Source organism: Pseudopipra pipra, chromosome 4, assembly GCF_036250125.1.
Source record: "Pseudopipra pipra isolate bDixPip1 chromosome 4, bDixPip1.hap1, whole genome shotgun sequence".
Lineage (NCBI taxonomy): Eukaryota > Metazoa > Chordata > Aves > Passeriformes > Pipridae > Pseudopipra > Pseudopipra pipra.
Window position 1 is genome coordinate 8,926,323 of NC_087552.1, and position 25,232 is coordinate 8,951,554.

At 41.6% G+C, this 25,232-nt stretch overlaps 1 protein-coding gene across 7 annotated transcripts in view; it reads left to right on the forward strand.

Moving 5' to 3' along the window:
* The first annotated feature begins 988 nt into the window (after positions 1-988).
* Positions 989-25,232, forward strand: part of PCDH10 (protocadherin 10) — a 34,173-nt gene continuing 9,929 nt past the window's right edge. For 2 of the 7 annotated variants that reach the window (XM_064651535.1, XM_064651536.1), the window contains exons 1-4: positions 989-4,656; positions 6,202-6,260; positions 6,836-6,942; positions 15,841-16,170. In XM_064651535.1, coding sequence (XP_064507605.1) covers positions 2,059-4,656; positions 6,202-6,260; positions 6,836-6,942; positions 15,841-16,170 — 3,094 coding nt within the window. In that variant the 5' untranslated portion in view covers positions 989-2,058. The remainder of the gene's footprint in view (positions 4,657-6,201; positions 6,261-6,835; positions 6,943-15,840; positions 16,171-25,232) is intronic. The other 5 variants (XM_064651538.1, XM_064651539.1, XM_064651537.1 and 2 more) reach the window with 4 other exon arrangements.

A 25,232-nucleotide genomic window follows, 5' to 3' on the forward strand; every position in this document is an offset into this window, starting at 1 on the left:
GGGAAAAGCGCGCCTGAGCGTGTAGTTCATTGAGATGTGTGGAGGAAGCCGCTGCTGACTGATGGGTTAACGATGGGGTCAGAGCAGGAGCTGCTCGTCCCTGCTTCGTGTTGTTCTTCAAAAACAATAACATTTTTTGGTGAAAAAAGACCCTCACAAGAATTACAACACTCAATTATTTTCACTCCTACTTTATTCATTCCGTAGTCTGACGCGGATCTCTCAGCCAGCACCGACAGCCCGTACTGGAGCGTTTCCCTTGGATTCCTCCGGTTCTCCCTGCCAGCCCCCACCCCAGGAATGCCCCTCCACACGCCACCCGGACTACCCAGTGACACACAGTATTCCCAGTTTCCCTCTTCCCACGTACCCGACGGTCTCCACGTACCCGATGGAAATCGGAAAATATCGACTCAGGCTTGTGATACTATAAATTGGCCGGAGCTGGAAACACCGTGCGCACGAACGACGGAAAGTTGCGCTCTCTCCATTACCAAACGAACCAGTTAGCCAAAGGGAGGGGAAAGGAACAACAGTAGTCCCAAGTTTCCCCCCTTGTTTATGTCTTTTCTAAAAACGCTACTGGAAAGGAAAGTTGGAGGCGGCGAGTGGAAACTCCCTCTCCGAGGAGCAGGGTTGTTTACGTTTACCCGTGTGTGTGTGCGCACCGGTGGCGAGCGGCGATCTCCCGGTCCAGCGGCTGCGAAGGGGCGGGGGGGAGAGGAGGGAAACAGCCAGCCACCGACGGAGGGCAGCGGGCAGGGACTGAGGGAGTGAAGGATGGGGGAGCGCAGGAAGAGGGAGCGCAGGATGAGGGAGCGCGGCATCCCCGGGACGCGCCGCCCGAGCTGTGCCCGCGCGCCCGCCCGGCCGTGACGCAACCTGCCTGACGCGCGCCGCAGCCAATGGGACACCGCCCCCGGGGGCGGTGCTGGCAGCCGATTGGTTGGCAGGGGCCTCGCGCTGCGCAAAAGCAGCGGAGCCGAGCGGTGCCGGCTCAGAAACCGCCGGCACAGATCAGAGGAGCCGGGAGCGGGAACGGGAGCAGCAGCGGAGCCGGGACGCGAGGCGAGCGGCAGCAGCAGAGACAGACACAGATACAGAGACAGGCACTAGACGCGAAAGCAGCAAGACACGAAAAAAAACCACAACACCCTGATCGACACATCCATAAAAGCAGAGTGATGATGATGAACATACTAATACCAATAAAAGAAGAAAATGAAAGACCTTTAATAGAAGAGAAAAATCTGAAATCCTCACATTAAAAAAAAAAAAAAAGGAAAAAGGAAAAAGAGGAAATCCTAGAATCAGGGAATGAAACTTTTGGGTAGCAAAGCTGTTCTCTGCCTTTTTTTTTTTTTTTTTTTTTTGATATGAAATCTTTTTGCAGGTAATTTTTTTTTTTCAATTTCGCGGTTTCCTGCCTTTTTCTTCCATCTAAAGAGGGCATGTCCACCGGCTGTTCCAGCAGCATCTACCCCTCCAGCTCCCACCAGGAAGACAAACCGAGGACAATCTTGAAATATAAAAATTTCCTCCTTGGGATTTGCTGCTGCTGCTGCCTCCACCGCCACTGCTGCTGCCGCGGTGCAGTGCCAAGACTCTCGGAATAAATAAAAGCGGGCTACTGTGTATCTCTAGCTACAGCCAGCTAATATCTATTATTAGTTGGTCATTTATTTCGAAGATCACAGATGAAGTGGGGACGCCTGTCTTCTTCATTTAGTCAGCGTGTGAAATAATAATACCCATAACAAAAAGGAGGGAGATGGGGGAGAGAAAAATCCTAACATGAATCAGAAGAAATAGTATCTAGCACACTCCCTCCCCCCAAATCAACCTCCCCCCTCCCTTTTCTTCCCCCCTCCCCTGATCCCGCTCTTTCCACACGCTTGCAGGCGCGGGCACACACACAGAGACGCGCACACAGACACACACAGACGCGCACACACACACTGTAGTGTGTATTTTCGGAGGAGGAGGAGGTGGTGGTGGCTTTTGGAAGAGGAGGAAGAGGTGGTGTCGGGGAGGGGGGATCTCTTTCCCCGTTTGGAGATGATTGTGCTATTCCTCTTTGCCTTGCTCTGGATGGTGGAGGGGGCCCTTTGCCAACTCCATTACACGGTGCAGGAAGAGCAGGAGCATGGCACGTTCGTGGGGAATATCGCCGAGGACCTGGGCTTGGACATTACAAAACTTTCGGCTCGGCGCTTCCAGACGGCGCCCAACTCCCGCAGCCCTTACCTGGAGCTCAACCTGGAAACCGGGGTGCTCTACGTGAACGAGAAGATCGACCGGGAGCAGATCTGTAAGCAGAGCCCCTCCTGCCTGCTGCACCTGGAGGTCTTCCTGGAGAACCCCCTCGAGCTGTTCCGGGTGGAGATCGAGGTGCTGGACATCAATGACAACCCGCCCTCCTTCCCGGAGCCCGACCTCACCGTGGAGATCTCGGAGAGCGCCACACCGGGCACCCGCTTCCCGCTTGAGAGCGCCTTCGACCCCGACGTGGGCACCAACTCCCTGCGCACCTACGAGATCACTCCCAACAGCTACTTCTCCCTCGACGTGCAGACGCAAGGGGACGGCAACCGCTTCGCCGAGCTGGTGCTGGACCAGCCGCTGGACCGGGAGCAGCAGGCGGTGCACCGCTACGTGCTGACGGCGGTGGACGGCGGGCAGCCCCAGCAGCGCACCGGCACCGCCCTGCTCACCGTCAGGGTGCTGGACTCCAACGACAACGTCCCCGCCTTCGAGCAGCCCGTCTACACTGTGTCGCTGCCGGAGAACTCCCCGCCGGGCACCCTGGTGCTGCAACTTAACGCCACGGACCCCGACGAGGGCCAGAACGGCGAAGTCATCTACTCCTTCAGCAGCCACATCTCGGCCCGCGCCCGGGAGCTCTTCGGCATCGCGCCGCGCACCGGGCGGCTGGAGGTGAGCGGTGAGCTGGACTACGAGGAGAGCAGCGTGTACCAGGTGTACGTGCAAGCCAAGGACCTGGGGCCCAACGCCGTTCCGGCCCACTGCAAGGTGCTGGTGCGGGTGCTGGACGCCAACGATAACGCGCCCGAGATCAGCTTCTCCACCGTCAAGGAGGCGGTGAGCGAGGCGGCGGCGCCGGGCACCGTGGTGGCCCTTTTCAGCGTCTCGGACCGCGACTCGGAGGAGAACGGGCAGGTGCAGTGCGAGCTGCTGCAGGGCGATGCGCCCTTCCGCCTTAAGAGCTCCTTCAAGAACTACTACACCATCGTCACCGAGGGGCCGCTGGACCGCGAGCAGCCGGGCGGCGACGCCTACACCCTCACGGTGGTGGCCCGGGACCGCGGCGAGCCGCCGCTCAGCACCAGCAAATCCATCCAGGTGCGGGTGAGCGACGTGAACGACAACGCGCCGCGCTTCAGCCAGCCCGTGTACCAGGTGTACGTGAGCGAGAACAACGTGCCCGGTGCCTACATCTACGCCGTCAGCGCCACCGACCGCGACCAGGGCGCCAACGCCAGGCTCGCCTACTCCATCCTGGAGAGCCAGATCCAGGGCATGTCCGTCTTCACCTACGTCTCCATCAACTCCGAGAACGGCTTCCTCTACGCCCTCCGCTCCTTCGACTACGAGCAGCTCAAGGAGTTCAGCTTCCAAGTGGAGGCCCGGGACGCCGGCGAGGAGCCGCAGCCGCTGGCCGGCAACGCCACCGTCCACATCATCGTGGTGGACCAGAACGACAACGCCCCCGCCATCGTCAGCCCCCTGCCCGGCCGCAATGGCACCCCGGCGCGGGAGGCGCTGCCCCGCGGCGCCGAGCCGGGATATTTGGTGAGCCGAGTGGCGGCGGTGGACGCGGACGACGGGGAGAACGCCCGCCTCACCTACAGCATCGCGCGGGGCAACGAGGCCGGGCTGTTCCGCATGGACTGGCGCTCCGGGGAGCTGCGGACAGCCCGCAGGGTTCCGGCCAAGCGCGACCCGCAGCGCCCCTACGAGCTGGTCATCGAGGTGCGCGACCACGGGCAGCCGCCGCTCTCCTCCACCGCCGCCGTCCAGATTGTGCTGGTGGACGGGGCGGGCGAGCGGCCCGGCGGCGGCGGCCCGGGCGCGGGGACGGGCGCGGGGGGCGGTGGCGGCGGCGGCTCTGGAGAGCATCGCCCCAGCCGCTCCGGGGGGGATACCTCGCTTGACCTCACCCTTATCCTCATCATCGCCCTGGGCTCCGTCTCCTTTATCTTCCTGCTGGCCATGATCGTCCTGGCCGTGCGCTGCCAGAAGGAGAAGAAGCTCAATATCTACACTTGCCTGGCCAGCGACTGCTGCTTGGGCTGCTGCTGCTGCTGCCCTTGCTGCAGCCGGCAGGCGCGGGCCCGCAAGAAGAAGCTCAGCAAGTCGGACATCATGCTGGTTCAGAGCTCCAACGTGCCCAGTAACCCGGCGCAGGTGCCGGTGGAGGAGTCGGGCAGCTTCGGCTCCCACCACCACAACCAGAACTACTGCTACCAGGTCTGCCTCACCCCTGAGTCCGCCAAGACCGACTTGATGTTCCTCAAGCCCTGCAGCCCCTCTCGCAGCACCGACGCCGAGCACAACCCCTGCGGGGCCATCGTCACAGGCTACGCCGACCAGCAGCCCGACATCATCTCCAACGGCAGCATCTTGTCTAGCGAGGTAAGGACGGCACCCCTCGCCACCCCACACACCTACCGCCTCCCGCTAGGCTTCATCCTCTAGCCATCCCCAGACGTCCTTCCCCAAGCCCCGGGCCGCTTTCCTGAAGCTCCCGCTCCTCCTCCCCTGGCGGGAAAGACGTTTTGCATTCCCCATCCTTTTCCTTTCCGCTTTAATCCATCCGTCTGTCTTCACTCCCCTCTTTGCCCTCTCCTATTCGGGAGGCTTTAGCCCTTCGGTCTCAGAGGGCAGTGCGTGGTAGACCCCCCCCGCCCCGCCGGCTCCCTCCCACCTGGGCTCAGCAGTTGTTGCAGCCAAGCGTGTCCCCCCTGCTGCCTTCCCCCCCCGCCCCGCCCCCATCCCGCTGCCTCTGAAGGAATCTGGCCCCGGCCGGGGCGCGGAGATCCCCCTGAGCCAGCGTTAGCTGCGAGCAGATCGCCTGTGGGTTGAGGGGGTGGGGATTACGGCTCTTCGCAGAGTCTCTGCAGCTGACAGGACTGGAGTGAGGTGGGGTGTAATCACAGCATGTTCTGAAGAAACGCGTTAAATCCATGTCTTTTTTCCTTCCTGAAATCTTCGCATGTGCAAGTAAGGCTTTGGGGGAAACCCCCTCTGGGACTGTGACAATCTCTACAGTTAGCAGGAGCTTTAATTAATTTATGAATTAGGGTTTATTAACTGACTTTTCTTTACTCTATCTACACAGCTCTTTATGACAACAAAGCTGAACTTGCAAAGGAAAGCAGCAAGAGTTTCAATAAAATTATATGCTGAGACCTAATGTCCCTTCCTGTCAAACACGTTGCTTATATTGTGTTACCTGGTGTGTAGAGAATTTCTATCAAAGTATATATTCCCCCATGTTCCTCTCCCATTAATCATTTTCTACTGGGTTAGCTTATACTTTTTCTCAGTACCTCTCTGCTTATGCACTAGTAAAAACATTACATTCTCTCTTAACTGAAACTTGAATGCTGTCCAGTCTGGAAAAGGTGGTTTGAGTGTATGTTCTAAAGAGTTATGTTTTGCAGTAAAATTTCTAATATTGGATTGTAAGATTGACCTTGCCTAGAAATGTCTATAAAATTCTGTCTTTTGCTGTCTTTTTAATGACTTAAGGGTATCTCAATGTATTTTTTTCCTTAGGGTACAATAACAGTACCATCTCTCCCTATTTTTATACACTGAAATTAAAAACAGGCTGAGAACTAGATTACAATAAGTTTTTTTTCTCAGACTAAGTAGTCCACAAGTCTAGAAATAGTTATGTTAATTTTTTGTGGGAGTCCTTGTGATGCTCAACAGTGTACACTGTGAGAAAACGTCAAAATGTCATCCCAAAAAACCCCAGAAAAATCCCTCGTGCCTTCCCATCTGTATGACTAAGAGCTGGGTTTTTTCCCCTTGCATCCTAGAAACAGATTGTGTAGGCCTACTTGCAGCTAAGCATTACCATGTATAGTGAATATGCTGAGCAGCTTCCTTGGTTGGTTACAGAACTATTCAAGAGTTAAAAATCTTTCCCAATATTTTCTTTTTTCCTAGACGAAACATCAGCGTGCTGAGCTCAGTTATCTAGTTGACAGACCCCGACGAGTAAACAGGTAGGAGCTCCTTAGCCTTGGTTTCCTCACACATGGTTTAGCAAGTCTGAATGGGGTGCAGAAATGTGTTTACTGCAGATGTGACAGAGTAGTAAAGCAGTGGGAAGTCCAATGTCTGTAGACGTATTAAATAAGACACAGTCGGCTAAATGAGTTTGAATTACAGCTTTTCTGAACTGGATTCAAAACCGACTGAAAAGAGAACAAAATCTCAGTTTGTATTAGTCTAAAATGTGCTTCAAATACTCATAAACATGCTTCTGTAGGGTCTTCCAGAAGATATTGTCTCACTGAGTTAAAATTCAGCTATCCAGCTTAAGTAAATGCTACCAAATTACTTACACCGACTACATGAAACCCAGGTGCAGTAATAAGCCTTGCTGTCCCGTCCAACCAGACTCCTAAGATCTGAAAATTCCTGGTTTGGTTTATGGTGGGCAGAGCACCTCTGCGGAAGCCGTGCAGCAGGCAGGGTGGGGGGATGCAGCACCGTGTTTGGCCATGTGATGGCGGAAGAATGTTTTATGAGTTCCTCTTTTATGTTTATTCTAATGTAAAGATGTTTCTGTGTCTAGTTCTGCATTCCAGGAAGCAGACATAGTAAGCTCTAAGGACAGTGGTCATGGAGACAGTGAGCAAGGAGACAGTGATCATGATGCCACTAATCGAGGTCAATCCTCTGGTAAGTCTGATAAGAGAATGGAAATAGTAGATCTTTAAGTAGAGAGAGACTAGAAGGAACAGTTACTTATAGGAATATAATACCAGAGAGACATAAATAAGGTGAGCATATTGTGTGGGAGGCTGGGTTTGTCAGCTTGCTGCTGCAGTTACCTGGACAAGGAGGCAGTTTTGGACCTCTTTTGTTCACGGGGCAGAGTTTATTCTATTCATTTGATTGTAGGGGAGGGTTGGTATGTTATACTGCATCATTTGCTGTAGCAAAACTTCCTGCACGTTAAAACACAGTTGTTGGTACATTTCATAGTACATTTTTTTCGATGGCAGATTTGCAGAATTTCAAAGCATTAAGCAATTTTGTTTAGTAGGCACTTCAGCTGGCATGGCAGTGAGAAGTGAAGGGGGAGTTCCCAAGGGAAAGAAAGAACCTAGTGATTGAATGACAGCCAGACAGTGAGGTTTTTTTGCTGGGGATCAGTGGAGACACATTGGGTGCTCTGAATATGTAATACCTTAGCATTTTTGGAGGATTGTTTTTTAATTCAAATTGAGGCACCATATAGTGCAAGTGATCTCCATGTTAATAAGGCTAAGGTATTACTAAATACATTTCTTCCCTCCTGACAGGAAAGAAAGGCTTTAAAAGACTTATGATGTGAATCATCTAGAAAATATATACGTTGCAGTGTTATTCCCATGTGCAGGGCTTGCTGTCTTTGCTCTCATACTGTCAGTTTGCTTCTGAAAGGAACATTTGTTCAGAGCCTGTGCATTAGAATTCACGCTCACCCTCACACTGCATTTTAGCCACAAATGCTGTGCTTTCTTCCCTACCACAACCTCCACAGGTCTGGTACATCTTAGTTCAATACAGTGATTTCTTTCCCCTTGTTTCCTCTGTGCTCTGTCATGTATAAGGATTTGCTGCAAATGTGTCATACAAAATACTGCTAGTTGTCCTTTTTTTTTTGTTTTTCCTGACCCCTCCATCTTACAAGATACCAGGGCAGGGGACCCAGTATTGTCACAGCAGTGCTGCCTCACCGGGCTCTGTTAACATCCCCTATTTCCTTGCTGCTGTAGTCACTGTGCCCTTAACGATGGGAAACCCAGGCACCAGGGGAAGAGGAGGCTGCCACAGGGCCCCTTTCTATTGCTGCAAGTCATTAATATGCAGACCTAATGAGACTTGAGAAGAGCCAAGAGTCTCCGGAGCTCCCTGCTTCTTGCAGGGCTTCATGCTAAGTGAACAGAGTGTCTATTTTATGTCTGGGAACCTGACAACAAACCAGGTCTTGCCAGAAGTTTACATCTGAACACAGAGCCTCTTTCATTTTTGGCCTATATATGGCGTATGATTTATTGTTGTTTTAAAAAGCCATGTATTTAGCCTCCCCCCACTCTTTCTTTTGCACTGTTTCTGATGCAGCAATCAGTGCTATCGAGTTATAAAAAGCTCTCTCTCCTCCTGCCCTCCCTGCATTCCTGTTTTTTTTTCTCTTTTACGCATTTTACTGCAGCAGTCATCTCCATGAACATTTCAATCAGCTTAGTCCCTCAACATAATGAACCATAATAACCAAACAGGAGAGAAAAGAATAAACATCTGCGGAAGGGGCTGGATTTGACTGATGGTGGGAATATAATCATAGAGTTGCACATCAACTGAAAGCTATTTTCTTTTAGATGCATTCAGTGCTGTTATTGTTGTGCTTCTGCTCTTTATTCTTTCTCTCCATTTTAAAAGTAGTCTATCTCAGAGATGAACACTTGTCAAACTTGGCATTGGTCCTTAGCAGGGTAAATTCTTCTTCATTTCTATTTTATCAAATAGGGGAAAAATCTATTCTATACTTTTAAATAATGTTAAATAATTTAAGAATCCGATGTGATTTATGAACTTCTGTGTCTCCAATGGCGATGACAAGGGAAATAACGAAAGCTGCAGATTAGGTTTGGTCTACTCACAATCAACAGTTTGAACTGAAACCTCAGAATACATAGAACTTCCAATTTCGTATGTTGGTGCTGTGATTTGAGAATAATTTGCATGCACCATTTTTTTAATGCTACTTCCAAATAAATATTTTAATATAAATCTCTTTAGAAACTGCTTTAATCTTCTACATACATATTTTTTACTTCTCCTGTAAGTTTTGGGCTGATTTGTGCTGTCTTCATGCAAAGAATGCGCCCCTTGACCTCAGAGATGACAATATTTTGATATAAAAAGTTTACTCTTGCTATTAGCTTTTGGTAATGAATTTTATGGGGAAAAAAAGGGCATAAATCTTGTTTGACCTTAAATGGGTAGAGGAAATACCAGAGCAAATGCCTTCTCAGTTTTTCGGTCGTTCTGATGCTCTGTAATCAATTCTGTGTAAATTACTGAAGGAAAACACACTGACTGAAAACATGACAGGAGTTTGGGCTGTTTTTTTCAAGATATTACCAGATATTGTGCAGCATTATATTTATTGTCAAAAACATCTAAAAATATTTAGTACGCAATTCACATTGCGTGCTAAATATAAACTCATATCCTACAAGTTTCAGTCAACAGCACGTTCTGCTGGGAAAACATCTTTTTACAGTTCTGTACATGACTTGTATCAGCCATGAACAGTCCTGTGGCACAAAAGTAGCTATTCTGTAGTTGTCCATTGCTGTCCGAGCTGGCTGTCAAAAGTTGTGGTCAGTTACTAATTGGGAAGGAAAACATGCAGGATGAAAACCTATCACCCTGTCATAGCTTTATCTTGCACAATTATGTAGTGAAAATTATGAACTAAGCTGTTCTACGTATCATAAAATATTTTATTGTATTTTGAAATAAGATTCTAGTTCACCTTTTCACAAAATATGTTTTCTTAATACTGATTTAATCATGTGTTTAAGCGTGCTGGAAAGTATGAAAGGGATTCATATTGTTCTCATTAAAGTATTCCATGAATGCCTCATAATTATCTTCTTACCTACCTTAACATTGTCAAAGTACTAAAGTACTGCCATCTGCTTTTGGCAGGCAGTGGCAAGTAGTGGGAGGCTCAAGAGCCTAATTTTTGTGGATTGAGTAGTTATTTCAAAGACTGAGATAAGAATCTGAGCTTTTTGGAAAGTAACTTTCCAAAGGTGAAGAAGTGCAGGAAGTTTGTGGCTAACAAAGCGGGGGAGTGTCTCAAACTCCAAGTGCATGTTCTAATGATTTGTGCTCTTTGAAAACTGCTGAGACAAAACCTGCTACTTGTTATAGAACAAACACAACTAACACAACGCTACTACCTATTATTAACACACTGTATTTCAGTCGTGTTCTGTAGGAGTAATTTCTAAGCATGAGGTTAGTTTATTTCCCATGGTTGATTGAATTCTTGGCCTCCCTCGTGAAATTGCCGGCTTGGGTGCCAATTAATACTCTGCATGTGTGTACGCTTAAATTGTATGATTAGACACCTGTCCTGCAAGATCTGGACTCATGCCATCATATTATTTCATATGGTTGCTCACTAGCTACTCAGCTTTCTCAAGCAGAGCTCTTCACAGTATTATCCTTTTTTTCACTGAATTGGCACAATGTCTCAGATGCACTTCAGGAAGGAATATCCAAGATGTGACGCCAAGTAGATGTACTGAACATGTATGTACTATAAAATGCATCAGCTTTTTTTGATCATCTCCTCTGTGCAGTGCTGTACAGTTTGCATTGGTGACCAGCTGAGACCTAAGATCAGGAAATTGGTAGGGATCTGATACAAAGGCACAAGGTGAAACATTGCCTCACACCTTTTCAGTACAGATTAGGTAAATGCCAAGAGGGTTTGTATACATTATTGCAGAAGAGCTATGATATTTCAGGGTCCATAAAGAGAAGAATCTGAGAAGTGAGAGGAAGAACTTTAGTGATAAAGGCAAAGAGAAAACCAATATTCCTTCTAAGTCTATGCAGAGTGACAGCTAAATCCTGTTTTGAAGATCATTTGGGCAAAGAGTCTATCTCAGATAAAGTGAGAGTGAACATGAAAATGGCTTAGAAAAGTGCTTTGACTCAAGCTGAGGGCTGTTTCTATTTCTTTTTTTTCTCTTCTTCCTTGCTCTGCATGCTTAATAATGTTCACATCTCAGTGGTCCAGATAGGGCTTTGAAGCTGAGATTTGGAAGAGCTGAATATTGAAGATATTTGAGTCTTTATTCATGTTCTCATGCAGATTAAGTCAGTTTTATTCAAAGCAGTGCACCAATTATTTAGCAAGAAGGACTGATAATAACTGTTTCATGAAGTCCAGTTCTTCAGTAGATAGTCTTCCTCTAAGGAGGTTAATGTCATTATCCGTATTTACCAACACAAAACATGAATCATAGGGAAACGAGTAACTTTCTCAGTGATAATCTAACCAGTTGTCCTGGTAATGGAGCTCTGAAAAGGAGGCCTGGTTCCCTGCATCACACCTATCTTGCATATAGCTAGCACAGAAGAAATGGGAAATGCCATTTAATTCCAAGTAAAAGGCAAAGTTCTGAAAAAATTACACATGTTGGGGAAAAAAAAATCCCTTTCAATAATGGTATTGCAAAAATACTTCGTTAACATTCAATTTGTATTTTTCTGTTTTATTACATCATTTACTCAGTAATACATAAGAACATGTTCACTTCTTGCTCTAAAGGCTTGGTGTATGGTTCTTCTCCTTTAATTAAACTAAGAAGGAAACATTATTTCTAATTGTGTTTAGGCCTAATTTTTGCTTTGACTGAAATGGTCTTTCAAACCAATTAAAACTCATGCACATAGAAATTTTGATTTTCTCCTTTTGAAATATGAAAAGGAAGCAATTTGGGAGTTTGCTTCCAAAATGCGGTGCTACCAAGTATGTGATTCAAAGCACCTGAGTTCAGGTAATTCAGATGCAGACATCAAACAATACATAACTCCTTCCCTAGTTTTTGGCAGCTTTTGAGTGAGGGCCGTGGGTTTGTTTTACTTCAGAATCTGCAAAGTTAAGGTTGTGTGAAAGCTCATATTGGCCATTGACCCATCTGGTAATAAGACTTGAACAATAGGAATGAACTAGTGACCTTTGCCATCAGTTTCTATATGTATGCTGTATTTGGAATAGTGCAATGCTTATCATTTTCAGAACTTCAGTGCTCCATTCTATCTGTTTGTATCCACAAAGGGCATTTGAAATTCATATTTCAGAGTCACCTTTAAAATCTCAGTTAATCTGCAAGGTCCAACTTAGGATCACTAAGTGAAAAATAAAAAGCATTTTTCTTTATTGTGGATTTTCAATTATGATGAATAGTTTAGTTCAGAAGGATCACATATATTTAACTACCTTTATGAGGGAGTTGAGATGGAAGTGTTATACTGCTGAACATTTCTTTTTGTTATAAATCAAAAACATGATTCTTGGTGTATGAAGGATTTCTGTGCTGAGTGTCTTGCTTCATTTACCATGATATGTCCTTCCTTCTTGGAAAATAGCAAACTGCCTTTACCTGCCCCCAGCCCTGTGTTAAATGTTTTTCAATTAGAACCAGAGAATTCTATACTATGACCCACAGGAAGAGGGTAGAGGAGGAATAGGCAGCATTCATACCACAGGCAGTGTAAATAGACATGGGTGCCCAGGGATTTTGAAACTAGGCTTCTAATTTGAATTTCTTTTCTGTCAAAATACTAAACCCAAGGGCTTGGTTCTCTACCCGTTCAACTAAACTCTTAGGGAATGTTGTGACTGATTGAAGCTGGAGCAATTCCTAACCCTTACCTCTCTGTACATTTTGTTCCCATCCTAAACAAGCATTTACATTCCAGCTGTGTGTTCCAGGAGTGTATATTAAAATTCAGATGTATATAATCTTTTTTTCTTTTTACAAGTTCTCATCTTCAAGGGGGAAAAAGTTTGCTGTACAGGCTTACATTTTATATCTCCTACATTCATTACTTTGTTTATTTAAAATCCTGATTTATGGTGGCTATAACATCTCTTTTGTAATAAGCTGTTATATAATGCTGTTCAGTACACTGCAGTAGACAAGCAGTATTCAAAAGGGAACAAAAAAAATAATATTTGGGTTGAGACATTTTGCAGTATAGCAGTTGATGTGAGAAGAAAATAGTAAAATGGAGGGTAATTTTCCAGGGGAAATAAAGATCCATGAAGGGAAGAAAAGAGTCTATATTTGAATATATGTATTTAAAACAATATTATTGTAATCTCTCCCTCCTCATTGAATAAAGTATATAATTTAATATTTATCCTTAAGTTTTTCTTTCTCCTGCTGTCTTTCAGAAAAGGTTGAATGAATATGGTCACTGATACACTGTTAGCAAAATGTAACTGTAATCATTTCCTATTAAATGTAGGGCTATTTGTTGCTTACATGTAACTTTCCTAGGAAATCTGTAAATTGAAATAACCATTTTGTGTTTATTGTCCCTTAAATCTTTGGAATGGCAAAAAGTTAGATTCATAAAATGTGTCTTTTCTTGCATAAGAAATATTTTTCTTGAGACATTTCAATATATAAGATATACACACACGGTTTTATAGACATTGTTAGATACTAATTTCTTTCTGGGAAGCTGCATCTAAATATTTCTTTTCAGTTTTTGATAGCTAATACCACTACAGAATTTATATTTAGACTATTTTTCTCCTCGCGTGATGATCTTCATCTGATTCCTTAATCATATCTGCAGTTCACATTTGCATTCTTCAACAGTTCACTGATCAGTAATTTGTTTTCAGACTTCTGCATGCCAATTATCAATGCAAGGTTCTAATCTAAACTGGACTTGGCATTGTATATTGCTTAATTTCAAATTAAAAAGTCATTATAAAATGAGATTAATCTGAGATAAAAACCTTTCTTTTCATTTCCTCATGTTTTTTTTTTCTGTCTAAATGATTGCCTCTAGTACTCAAGCACTTGTTGGTTGCTCATAATGATTCTTCCTTGCTGAAAAGATTGTTTTTTGTAGTGTGAGGTATTACATAAATATTACTAATATAAGTCAAATTATAGCTCAAAACAGTGGTAGAATTCTTAATACTAATCCTTACATTGGAGATCAAGCTAATCCAGTTCTTTACAATGTTGGCTGGTGAATGAACTACATTACATGAATCTTATTACAACTGTTCAAAGTTTTTTCCTATTTCTGTTACAAGTAGTGTCATTTTTTGTAATTCTAATGCAATGCTTGTAAATGCAGTGTTTATAACAGATTTAGTTCAGTTCTGACATGCACCTAAGACACTCAGTTCTCCTTATAAATACAAGAAAAGGATGTTTCTTTACTGTTCTGCTTTTCTGTAAGATGTTGAACATTGTGTTGATGTAACCCAAACAGCAACTAAGCACCCTAGAACTTCTTGCTCAGTCCTCTCACCCCAGTGGGGTGGGAAGGAGAATCAGAAAAAAATAAACCTTGCAGGCTGAGATAAGAATAGTGTAATAATTTAAATAAAGTGAATGTAATAATAACAGTAACAAAAAAGAGAGAGAGAGAGAGGAATGACACCGAAGACAAAGAAGTGATGTGATGCACACTACAGTCACTCACCGCCCGCTGACCGATGCTCAGCCCTGAGCAGCGATCGGTGCCTCTCTGACAGCTCCCCAGTTTATGTACTGAGCGTGATGCTCTGTGGTATGGGACAGCTCTTTGGCCAGCTTGGGTCAGTTGTCCTGGCATCCTCCCTCACAGCTTCCTGTGCGTTTCCTCAGCGGCAGAGCATGGGCAATGTCCCTGAGTTAGGCTAAGTGCTGCTGAGCAACAACTGAAACATCAATGTGTTATCAGCATTATTCTCATATTAAATCCAAAACACAACACTGTAACAGCTACTGGGAAGAAAATGAACTCTATCCCAGACAAAAGCAGGACAAACCAACTTGAGATTTATTTATTTTACTCTATGCCTATGATTTCATACACCAGTCCTCTCAAAACAAGTATAATCTAACAACTTAATAACTCTTAGCCAGGAATTGTTCCTCTGGAAGGCCAATCTGAAAGGAGACAGCAGCAGCATAGCTTGTCATTTGAAATCTTAGTATCATTAAAGGATTTGTAAGCAAACGGTTCCATGTTGGCACAGACAAGTGTTTGTTTATAGAGGAGACGTACTAACAATCTTTTCGATAGTTTCCTCAGCCACCTCACATAGGACTGCAGATACCTTTGTACTGCTAATTGCAGTATTTTATTATAGGATCCTGTCCCATTTCTTGGATGACTTGGTGATAGTAAGGACTGCTGCAGTAGCAATGAAAACTATCTCTGAAAGAGTGCTGTAACAATTGATTAAAGAAGCTATGCCGATCCCTTGAAAGCTGGATTCTTGCTTTGTAACATCTGGTTTTAATATCAGTGGGCTCTATCTGTATGCCAGTATAGCACAGATAGTTCCTTTATAGGACTCATTAATGGTTCATTTTCATAAATGAAATCTGAGATTCCTCAATCTGGACACTTAATTTCTTTGGTCAGAGATAGATTTGCAGAGATATTGTTAGAGAAACAATTCCTTCATGTTCTTAAACAAGTATTTTCAACCGGTGAACCACAGACATCCACCTACAAGCGGAATCGAACCTTGTATGAATGGGTTCTAAACAGCAAGATCTGCAAGGGATTTTGTGAGATAGAACCACCAATGCTGTTCTTGTTGTGGTATTTTTTTATGTGTGTGACATTCTGGCATTTAGTTACACTTGTTAAAGGATGCCTTTGACTTCTGAAGACCAGACAGTCAGATTTTTTTGTAGTTGACGTTGAGGAGATGAAACTAGTGGATGAAGTTCTTACACCTTTTCCCTTTCCACTTCTCTTTCCTTGGCGTAATCTGTCAGCAGCTGTTCGTGATGCTGAAGCTTATATCTGTAGTTTCTTTTTCTTTCATGCTTGCAGGCATGGATCTCTTCTCCAATTGCACGGAGGAATGTAAAGCACTGGGCCACTCAGATCGGTGCTGGATGCCTTCCTTTGTCCCATCTGATGGACGCCAAGCTGCAGATTACCGCAGCAATCTGCACGTACCTGGCATGGACTCCGTTCCAGACACTGAAGTGTTTGAAACACCAGAAGCCCAGCCGGGGGCAGAAAGGTCCTTCTCCACCTTTGGCAAAGAGAAGGCCCTTCACAACAGTCTGGAGAGGAAGGAGTTGGATGGACTGCTGTCTAATACACGAGCGCCTTACAAACCACCATATTTGAGTAAGTACCGTTCAAAAAGCTGTATGAAAGTGTTCCCTTTGCGGGAATAAAGACTAGCTCTTTCTGCTATTCATGGTAGGAATAAAACAGACACAATTTTAGGAGCAGCGGGGAAAAATGGCTTCTCTTGGATTCAGGCACCACTGAAGAAGGCATTGTTCAATGCCTTTTTAAAAAAGATAAAACCTTGATTGTTTTTAGTATGACACGACTTTGAACAGCAAAAGTATGAGCTGATATTAGTAGGGGAGTTGCTCAATTTTGTTTTCTAATGCTGGATTATTTTCAAAGTTTTCTTGGATAGATGGTTTAAAAATTGGCATTGCCAGGCTAACGTTTTCATAAGACTAGAATTAAATTGAGATAACTTTCCTGGGAGCATTTTTTTACGATTGAGAAGTATCTGGTGAATAAACAGTACGTGTATTATTTTGAAGTAGCTATTTACATAGTTTAAGGGCTTAGAAACAAGAAGATAAAAACTTTTGCCCTAAGTCTGATCATCTTTCTGCCTACATAGTATTGACTCTTGTCAGTGCTCCTCTGTGCCTTCTGTCTCCTTCCAAAATCTTGCCTCTTTCTTTAGTCGCCTTTCAACTATAGTTAGGTGATATGAAAGAGTGTGATAGATCTCAAAAAGACCTTCATAATTCCTTTTGGAGTCTGAGCCAGTTGTAGAGCCCTTGAGTAACACTTTGATCTAATATGTCTTTTCATTCTGTTTAGCTGCCTTCTCTATTTTATTAGAGACCGTAATCTCCTTTACTTCAAGAGTTTATGATGTTTATCTCATCCAAATAAGCCAAAGACATTAACATTGCATTACCAACCCTTTTTAAAGCAGCAAAGGTCTTCTAGGACAGCAGATTTGGAATAAAAAAAAAGAATCTCTCTGAATGCTAATAATTTATTTATTTTTGTAGAGCATTCAGCTGTTCAGAGGGGTGCTGTGCTGGCAGTCCTGACGTGTGAAGATCTTTGCTACAGATCATTCTCAGCATAGACAGCTCAGTTCTCCCTTCTTAATTAGCTGTCCTGGTATTTCAGTTCTTCAGGAGAGGTCTTTTTACGTCTTCAGTCTTTAGATTTGCTTTACTGAAAACTTCTAAATTCAACTACCAGTTCTGATATGTGAAAGCCGTTCCTGCAAAACCTGTCCTGAGACGATCAGCTTATTTTGTGTAGGTAAAATATCAGGTGTCAGTCATCTGGTCATATTCTGAAGTCCAATGTGAGATTTCGGTATGACCTAACAACTCATGAGTCTGTCTTTCTCAAACTGGTCTTCCATCATTTACTTCTACAAAACATTCTTTGACACTGAGCCGTAATTTAGCAGTACTGATTCCATCACTGTTACTTTAATTTAACAAGTTGGTACATCCTTAAATGGTCCTATAACAACCAAGTTCTAGTGCAGTATGGACATTGACATGATTATTGTTATCTGGTGATGCCACAATAGTAGTTCTGTTCTGGTTTGTTGTAGGCTTTGGAGTTTTATTTCAAATAACAATGACATATTTCTTTTGTTGATAGTTTGGGGATTTTAAATTTTGTTACACTAACATGAGTAGTTTTGTTGAACAATGTCTTTACATATAGACAGTTTACATTTTACACTTTTCTGGTACAAGGGCATAAAAAAATGGAAGTAAAATGCCAGGAGTAACCATATATAAACGACTGTTATTACATATTCCACACTTGAGAATCCAGATTTAGTTTTGCTTTTTTCCGCCGATCCTCAAAGTTGAAACTTTTACAAAACAAGAGTAATGCTTCTCTGGGTTATTTTCCCTTATTTAGTATTTAATTTAGATTATATTTGTATAGCAAAGAACAGGGGCAACAAAAAGTGACTGCAGCACTTGTAGCAATGAGTAAATAATTTATAATTAATAATTTATTCAGTGAATAAAGCAAGAGAAATGCATAAGAGGAAGTTGATCCAGGAAGGAACTTTAGTTGAACCACTGGGTAATTGCAATTAAAAATAAAAATAATTTCAGCTTCTTAACACAGAAGACCGTATCAAAGTCATTTTGTCAGTAGAATGATTTTTTAAAAGATATGATTAAAATGTATGAAACAGAACCCTCATATTCAGCAAAAATACTGTATAAAAAGTTATAACATGTATGAAAATGGCCACATGAAAAATGAGTAGCAAAGAAGAAAAATATATTGCAGAATGCAAAAAACCTATTTGAACTAAAAAGGTCTCAAAAAAAGAAAGATTCTAAAACAAAATCATCAGAAAAGAGCATAAATTCCAGCAAGTAAATTTTAGGGTAGTAATTAGTGAGCATAAGAGGGACTTCTTAGAGCAAATAGCCAAAGGCATGCAAAGAAATACAGACAGCTTCTAAGATGTCAGGTGTAGGAAGCAAGGAGAGAATTGGTAGGTCTCTTGAGCTGCAGTTAGTGAGGACAAGGATGTGGCAGAGATTCTAAACTGTTTCTTCTCATTTATATTTATTGAGGAGGGACAGAGAAAGACAGACAGGTGTATTTAGGAAGGCACCCATCCCAGGTAACCATTTCAAATAAATGTGCCAGACTGAGTCATGAAGACGATGTTGAAAAATTGGCTAAAACAAATAGGAAGAAGTCAGTGGATTATGTGTTTCTTTAATTTTGAGTTTCTAACAAAAGCTAGTAACCGAAGAATGTCAGAAGTTGTGTTTATCTTGTAAATTAGAGACCAGTGAGAAGCCTCAGCATAGTACATAAATTTGTAACTTAGGGGTTTTAGGAACAAAGTAACTGGCATCTGTCCAGGAAAGTCATACAAGAAAGATTCTCAATCTATTAGAATTTTGATAAGAGTGAGAATTAATCAAAAAAGTGTATTTGAACTGTCAAAAAAAAGCCTTTGCACAGCTTCTGTGTAGTAGAAGCTCCTAAAGTAATCATGTTGTCACAGGGCAAAGCATTACCAGACTCTCTGTGCCTAAGAGGAAAAAATCATAAGGATAAATGGAACATTTCAGCAGAAGCCGAGTTTCCCAAGTGTTTATGCAGAGATCTATGGAGTTTAAAAAAATTAATTATCTAGAAAGAGCAATGAGAAAAAGGGGTGGTGTTTCCAGATGACATGAAGTGGTTTAGGTCCATTGAGTCTCTAATAGACTACATATACCCATGTTGTGCAGTGAGGTGTGGTCCAGAAAACCCCATCTGCTTCCAAGCTAGCTTGCTTTGGAATGGGAAGCTGCAGAGCCATATCAGCACAGTGAAATAGCTGAGCCAACTCACTCACTGGAGCTGTGCTGTTAGTGAATAGCTGCAAATATTAACTGGTAGATCTACGTGGAGCTTTCATGGTGCCATAACACTGTGTCTGCTTGGTGATTCCTGCACTGTGTTCAAATGATTATATTCAGTACAGAAACTTAGATAAAGAAATGTGATTTATATAATCATGAGAAATTTGAACTCATCTTGAGGAAAAAGACCATAGAATAATTCCCTGAGAAGTGTCCCCCAATGTACAAAGCCAGCAGGAAGGAAATAAGATGCCAGGTTGTAAAAAGGAGTTGAATTGAAAATACACTAAAAAAAATATTACAAAACCCTTACACAGAACATGTCACTATGTTGCTCTAGACAGTCTGTTCATTCCATAGAAACACATGGCATAACGGCAACAATACTGAAGATATTTTGTGCAAAGTCATATTAAAAGCTTAGTACTAACAGATTTAGACAAGCTGTGATAGGGACATGAGGTAAAGGAAGCTGCATGAAAACAGAGAAGGTGAGCTGGGCGCTTTCGTGTGCTGTTCTCAATAACGAGAGAGCAGCAAGGCAGCAAAACAGCTGAAGGACAACCAGGTCGTGATCTGATCAGATCATACACATTTGATACAGTGATACCCTTTTGACACAAATAATACAGCAACCTCTCAAACTTTGTGGCATGATTGAAACTAAAGGCTTAATGGTGAGCATTTGGGTATTTGGTTCTTTGTTGCCTGAGGTTTTGGTCATTGCTTGGTTAAGTGAAAACAGCAGCAGCTATATTACAAATTATAATGTAGAAAAATATATAAACCCTCATACCTGAAAGGGTTTCTTTGTGTTCCATTATCAAATTTTCACCATGCTGGTCTAAGCCATTGGATTCACTCATGAAAATACAAATTCTGCATATTATACTGAGCAGAGTATACTGAAAGTAGATCTCCTTGTACTCAAATAGTATATTTTGAAGAATATATATTTTTATATATGTTTTATTATAATGAGCACAAGTTATAAAATTGTGATGGGATCAGTAAACTTTAGGGGTTTTGAAAACAGTTTTCTCATAGAGTGACTCCAGGATTCTTCTAACTTGCATGTTCTTCTTACTGTGTAACTAACACTTACTACTTCTTGTTCATCCACATGGTTTGAACACTGCCTTTCTGCAGACAGTTAAGAAATTTTCATAATGACTTGAATGTTCATAAAACATGAAAGGGATTCGGAATTTGATTGGAGAAATAAAATAAGTGGAATAACACTGGTGAGGAAAATAAAATGTAGCTTTTAAACAATTCCTATATATTTGTGTAATATATTTAAAATAGATTCTAACAATTTCTATATAATTTTTCATTCGGTGGCAGTTATATTATCCATTATTTTTATAATTAATATTACTATAGTCATCAAAACCCTGAATCCAAGATTCAAACTCTGTTGTACCACATTCTGTAGGATATCTAACAGAGACTGTCTTCACAATGAATACGTGATCAGTCTGATTCTGCTCTATTTCTAATACTTTGAACCACGTCCTGAGACAGTAACAGTGGAAACAGCAACATTACATCCACCTCAGGAGTATTTTGATCTATAATTGCTAAGAAATAGCTTTTCTTTTTTTTAATGTAATTGTGGTTTATTCTAGATGGAGAGTTCTTTTGTAAAACTTTAGAGCTTTCCTAAAGTTACCTACTGACACTAGTGATAGAATAATTTTTCTTCCTCTTAAAAAGTTGGGGTTTTTTTAAATATACTAAAACTAGCCAAAAATTGCCATAATATGTTAACTTCCCATGTAGAAATGCTTACTTTGCTCTAAAATAAAATTACTTTGGCAATACTTAATGTACTTTGAAAGCAGGTTAAAATAAACTACATAATGGCACAATTTACTGCAAGGAATAACAGTGTTTATACAAAGAGACATTCTGGAATAATAATTGTGTTATAAAGTAGCCCCCTAATTAGCTCTGCAACACTTTCTACATACACCCAAGAGTCTTCACTCTCACTGATGGAACTGTATTATTATCATGGTAATTATTACCAAGACCATCAACATACTTTATATATGAACCAGGATTTTATCATGTTAGGTAGGACACAGAGAATAAAAAAGCTGCTCTCTTCCCCAAAGAGCTGGTGCATGAGCAAAGTGAATTGGAAGGGGGCAAAAAAATCCCTTTGTTTGGACATTTGGATTTGTGTGGCCTGGTTACTAAGCATCAGCACTCCCTTGGATAGGTGCAGAGTCAAATGATTTGGATGAGACTAGTTAGTATCATCCAAAGAAATCAAAGGTGAGCTTGGTCTCATTCCATGCCTCTGCTTCTTATCCTGGATTGCCACTGACTCTGCAGTGGAGGTACCATGAAGGTCTGAACGCAGCTGGGTCTGAGCACAAGTCCCCGTGTTTCTGTGAAAGGACAGATGTAATCTGATGCTTTTGTTCTACAAAATACTTATCACCTGCTCAACTTGACCTAACCAAGTCAAGTTGGTTTACAAATAAAATGAAAAAGCTTTTGGAAGTCTTTGCATGGTTGAATGTTTAGGAATCGGACAATCTTTTTATTTCAGATAATCTGCCACAGGGGTAACACAGAGCACATTTTAACTTAGATCATTATACATCTCCCTGAATTAGATTAGAACAAATGACCTAGAGAAGAAAAATGTTCATGTCTTTATGCCAGGACAAGAAGTGTCTCACAATCCTTTGATTATTTATCAAAGGAATAAAAAAATGCATGTAAATATTTATTGTGTATTTTGATCTGGATAGGATCATAAAGGCCTATTTCTGCCTGTCAGGATATGTAATAGAACATTTTCTGCTGATATTTGACATGAATATATGAAAAAATATTTTAAGCAAGAAGTCTTTACTGTCTTGAAACAACTTAAAAACAAGAAAGAGAAGGAAAAAACAATTTTGTGCATTCAGTATGATGGAAGAAGAATTTTCTTTGTTTTTTTTGTTTAGTTATATGTCATTTCTGGAAATTGTTTGGGTGGTCTTTTGTGTTGTGTTCTATCACAGCTGTAAGGGACATTATAGTATTCCATTTGCATAAACATCAATAACAGTTATTTTGAATGGGACACTTGATTAATTTTTAAAAATGAGGCCTGTCTCCATTTTTGCTTTTAAAATTAGCCTACTTGATTTCTAATACAAATCAGGTATAGATTTGTGAATTGTCTGATCCCTTCATTAATCATTTCTTAATTCAATTTGTGGTTTTCACACAGACTTGAAGTAAAAAGGCACAGAAATAAAGGCAAAGAAATTAGCACCAATAAATTGCATGTACATATTACAGTTCTCGGGCTAAGAAGAAAAAAACATTGCAATGCTGGATTAAAGAAAAAAAGAAGTTGTAGTGAAACAGAATTTTTATTGACATGAATGAACAAATGGTATGTGCACAGTCAAAGAGTTGTTCTTTTGTGAATAGTTTTGTAGTCAGAAAGAATGTTAAAATCGTGTGGATATCCTGCCACAGAGAGTGAAACTCCTCACCTATATTCAGGAATTTATCTCTGGTACAGGATACAGCCCTCATTTCTGCACAGATGAGAATGACTTTGCACGTACAAAATGGCTCAGCAGAAGTGGAGGCTGAGTTGAAAAGCCACCTTCTAATAATGCTAAGAAACCTAATTGAAAACTTTTTTAAGAAGTCTGATAGAGCATTCCCATTTTTGCTTTATTTGAAACGCTGAGATTTATTCACTCATACCTCAGTTTTTCTACTTCAGATACATCGTCTGTGTTAGGTAAATATTAGGTAAATAAAGCTTACCAAAAAACCAAACCCAAACCTGAAATAAAACAGTTGCACTAATTAAAATACAATAGGGGGAGAGCAAGACTGTGATGTATTTTTCCTCGTGATTGTAGGTACTCTATGATTTTTAATAAACCACTTCTGTGATTCACTGTTCAGTGTTTATTGCATAACCTCTGAAAGGTATTTTTATCTCACATTCACGACTGGTTTGCATTGTTCATCCAAATGTATTCCTCTTGCAGCTCTTGCTCAAGGGGAGAACACACACAGAGCATTACTGCAGCGTATAGTTGCAGTACTGAACTGCTGAACTGGATAGTTCAGAAAGCCAAATTAGAGAAGAATATATAAATATGCAAAGATAACTTGGCTGTAGCCCAATAAAACCTATAAATTGCATTATTTTATTCAATTTTTATGGAAATAATATAAGGAAAAGAAATAAGCATTCTTCTTTTAATTTTAAAGCACAGGTGTCAGGTCTTATATTTAAATACTATTTGCTTCAGTTTCTGTATAACTGTGGCCTTGGACAGAATTAACAGTACCCAATACTGTACAAAATACTGACTAAAAATGGTACCCACTTTCAGATTTACATAACATCTTTTATCTTTGATGTCTTTAGAGCTCTTTGCAACTACAGTGCAGGAAAATAATTGAAAAAGTTTAAAAAAAAGAGTAACTTTTATATGAAAGAAAATTATATTTTTAGTTTCTCTTAAAAATATACAGTTTGAATTATTTCTTTTCTTCTAATAGCTGTAAAAGTCTGTTTTTACCAGTTCTGACTGGAACGCATAGAAGTCTTGTATATCTTAACTATCTCAGACTAGTGCTATATTTATTCATTTATGTCAATTTTGAGAGTGCTTATGTCTGCTGTGAACATACCATCTGTGGAGGTGTTTTTTTTTAAATGATGAACTACCATTTTCTGGATTCCTACCAGTGGAATATGAAGAAGCAAAAAGATTGCTTGAAACTTTAAAGTAATTTTTAAGATTACTGTGTAACACTGATTTAAAATTCAAAAATGCCTCTTGTCCTATAAATCTAAATCCTGTGACAAAAGTAATTTAGCCACTTAGGGACACAAGATTCTTTGGAAAGCAATGAGATGTTTGCAGCTAAAATTTTCAAAGGCACGAAAGTTATTTATTTTTGATAGGCAAATTCTATTAATTATAAATAAATGCTGCTCTTCAATATACAAACCTCCTTATTGTGACAGTCAGGAGCTAGAGAGCTGAATATGTGCTTAATCTTGGGTCTGTGCACAGCAAAGTCTTTTCCTCTCTGCTTGCCTCTATCCAAGGAACTTCTTGGCTTACAGAGCAGAGGAAATTATACTTGTTTTGGCTCTTTTGCTGTACACAATAATTAATTTTCCACAGTCATTTCCGCTGCTATAAGTTTTGAGGACTTCCTTTTCTTTTTCTTATTTTTTTTCCCCTTGACCAAAGTAGAAAAAATAGGAAAAACCATTTAAAGAATGCAACAAATAGCCAGTAAGAGAGGGAGCTGCATCTGTTTATGGTGTTAGGACAAGCACACTGTGGGGATCAGCATTGCTGTTTATCTGGCAAGCCTGTAAACAGCTCTATTTGTGCACCAGCCACTGAGAATCTACAGTTCCGTGCTAGCAGTGGAATGATTGCTGCTGGGAAGTAACTGTGAATGTATTTGTTTTAGAAACATAGTGTGGTGAGGGCAGAAGAGTGAAAAATTATGTATTGGTACCGTCTTGTAGAGGAAGTAGGAGATACAATTAGAATATTATTTTTAACTTCAATACCTAGTGAAATGTTGGAAGAACTAAATATGATATGGATCCACTGAAAATCCAAACTCTTCTGAGGTGATTTGATTTCTTTCTTCAATTTCTTTATTGGTTGAAGAAAGGGGAGACAAATTTTCAGAACTTGCTTGCCAAATTCTGCCTGAAAGTTACATGCATGTATGAATTTCAAGAGTAAATCTGCATTTCTTGCATACACATGAATC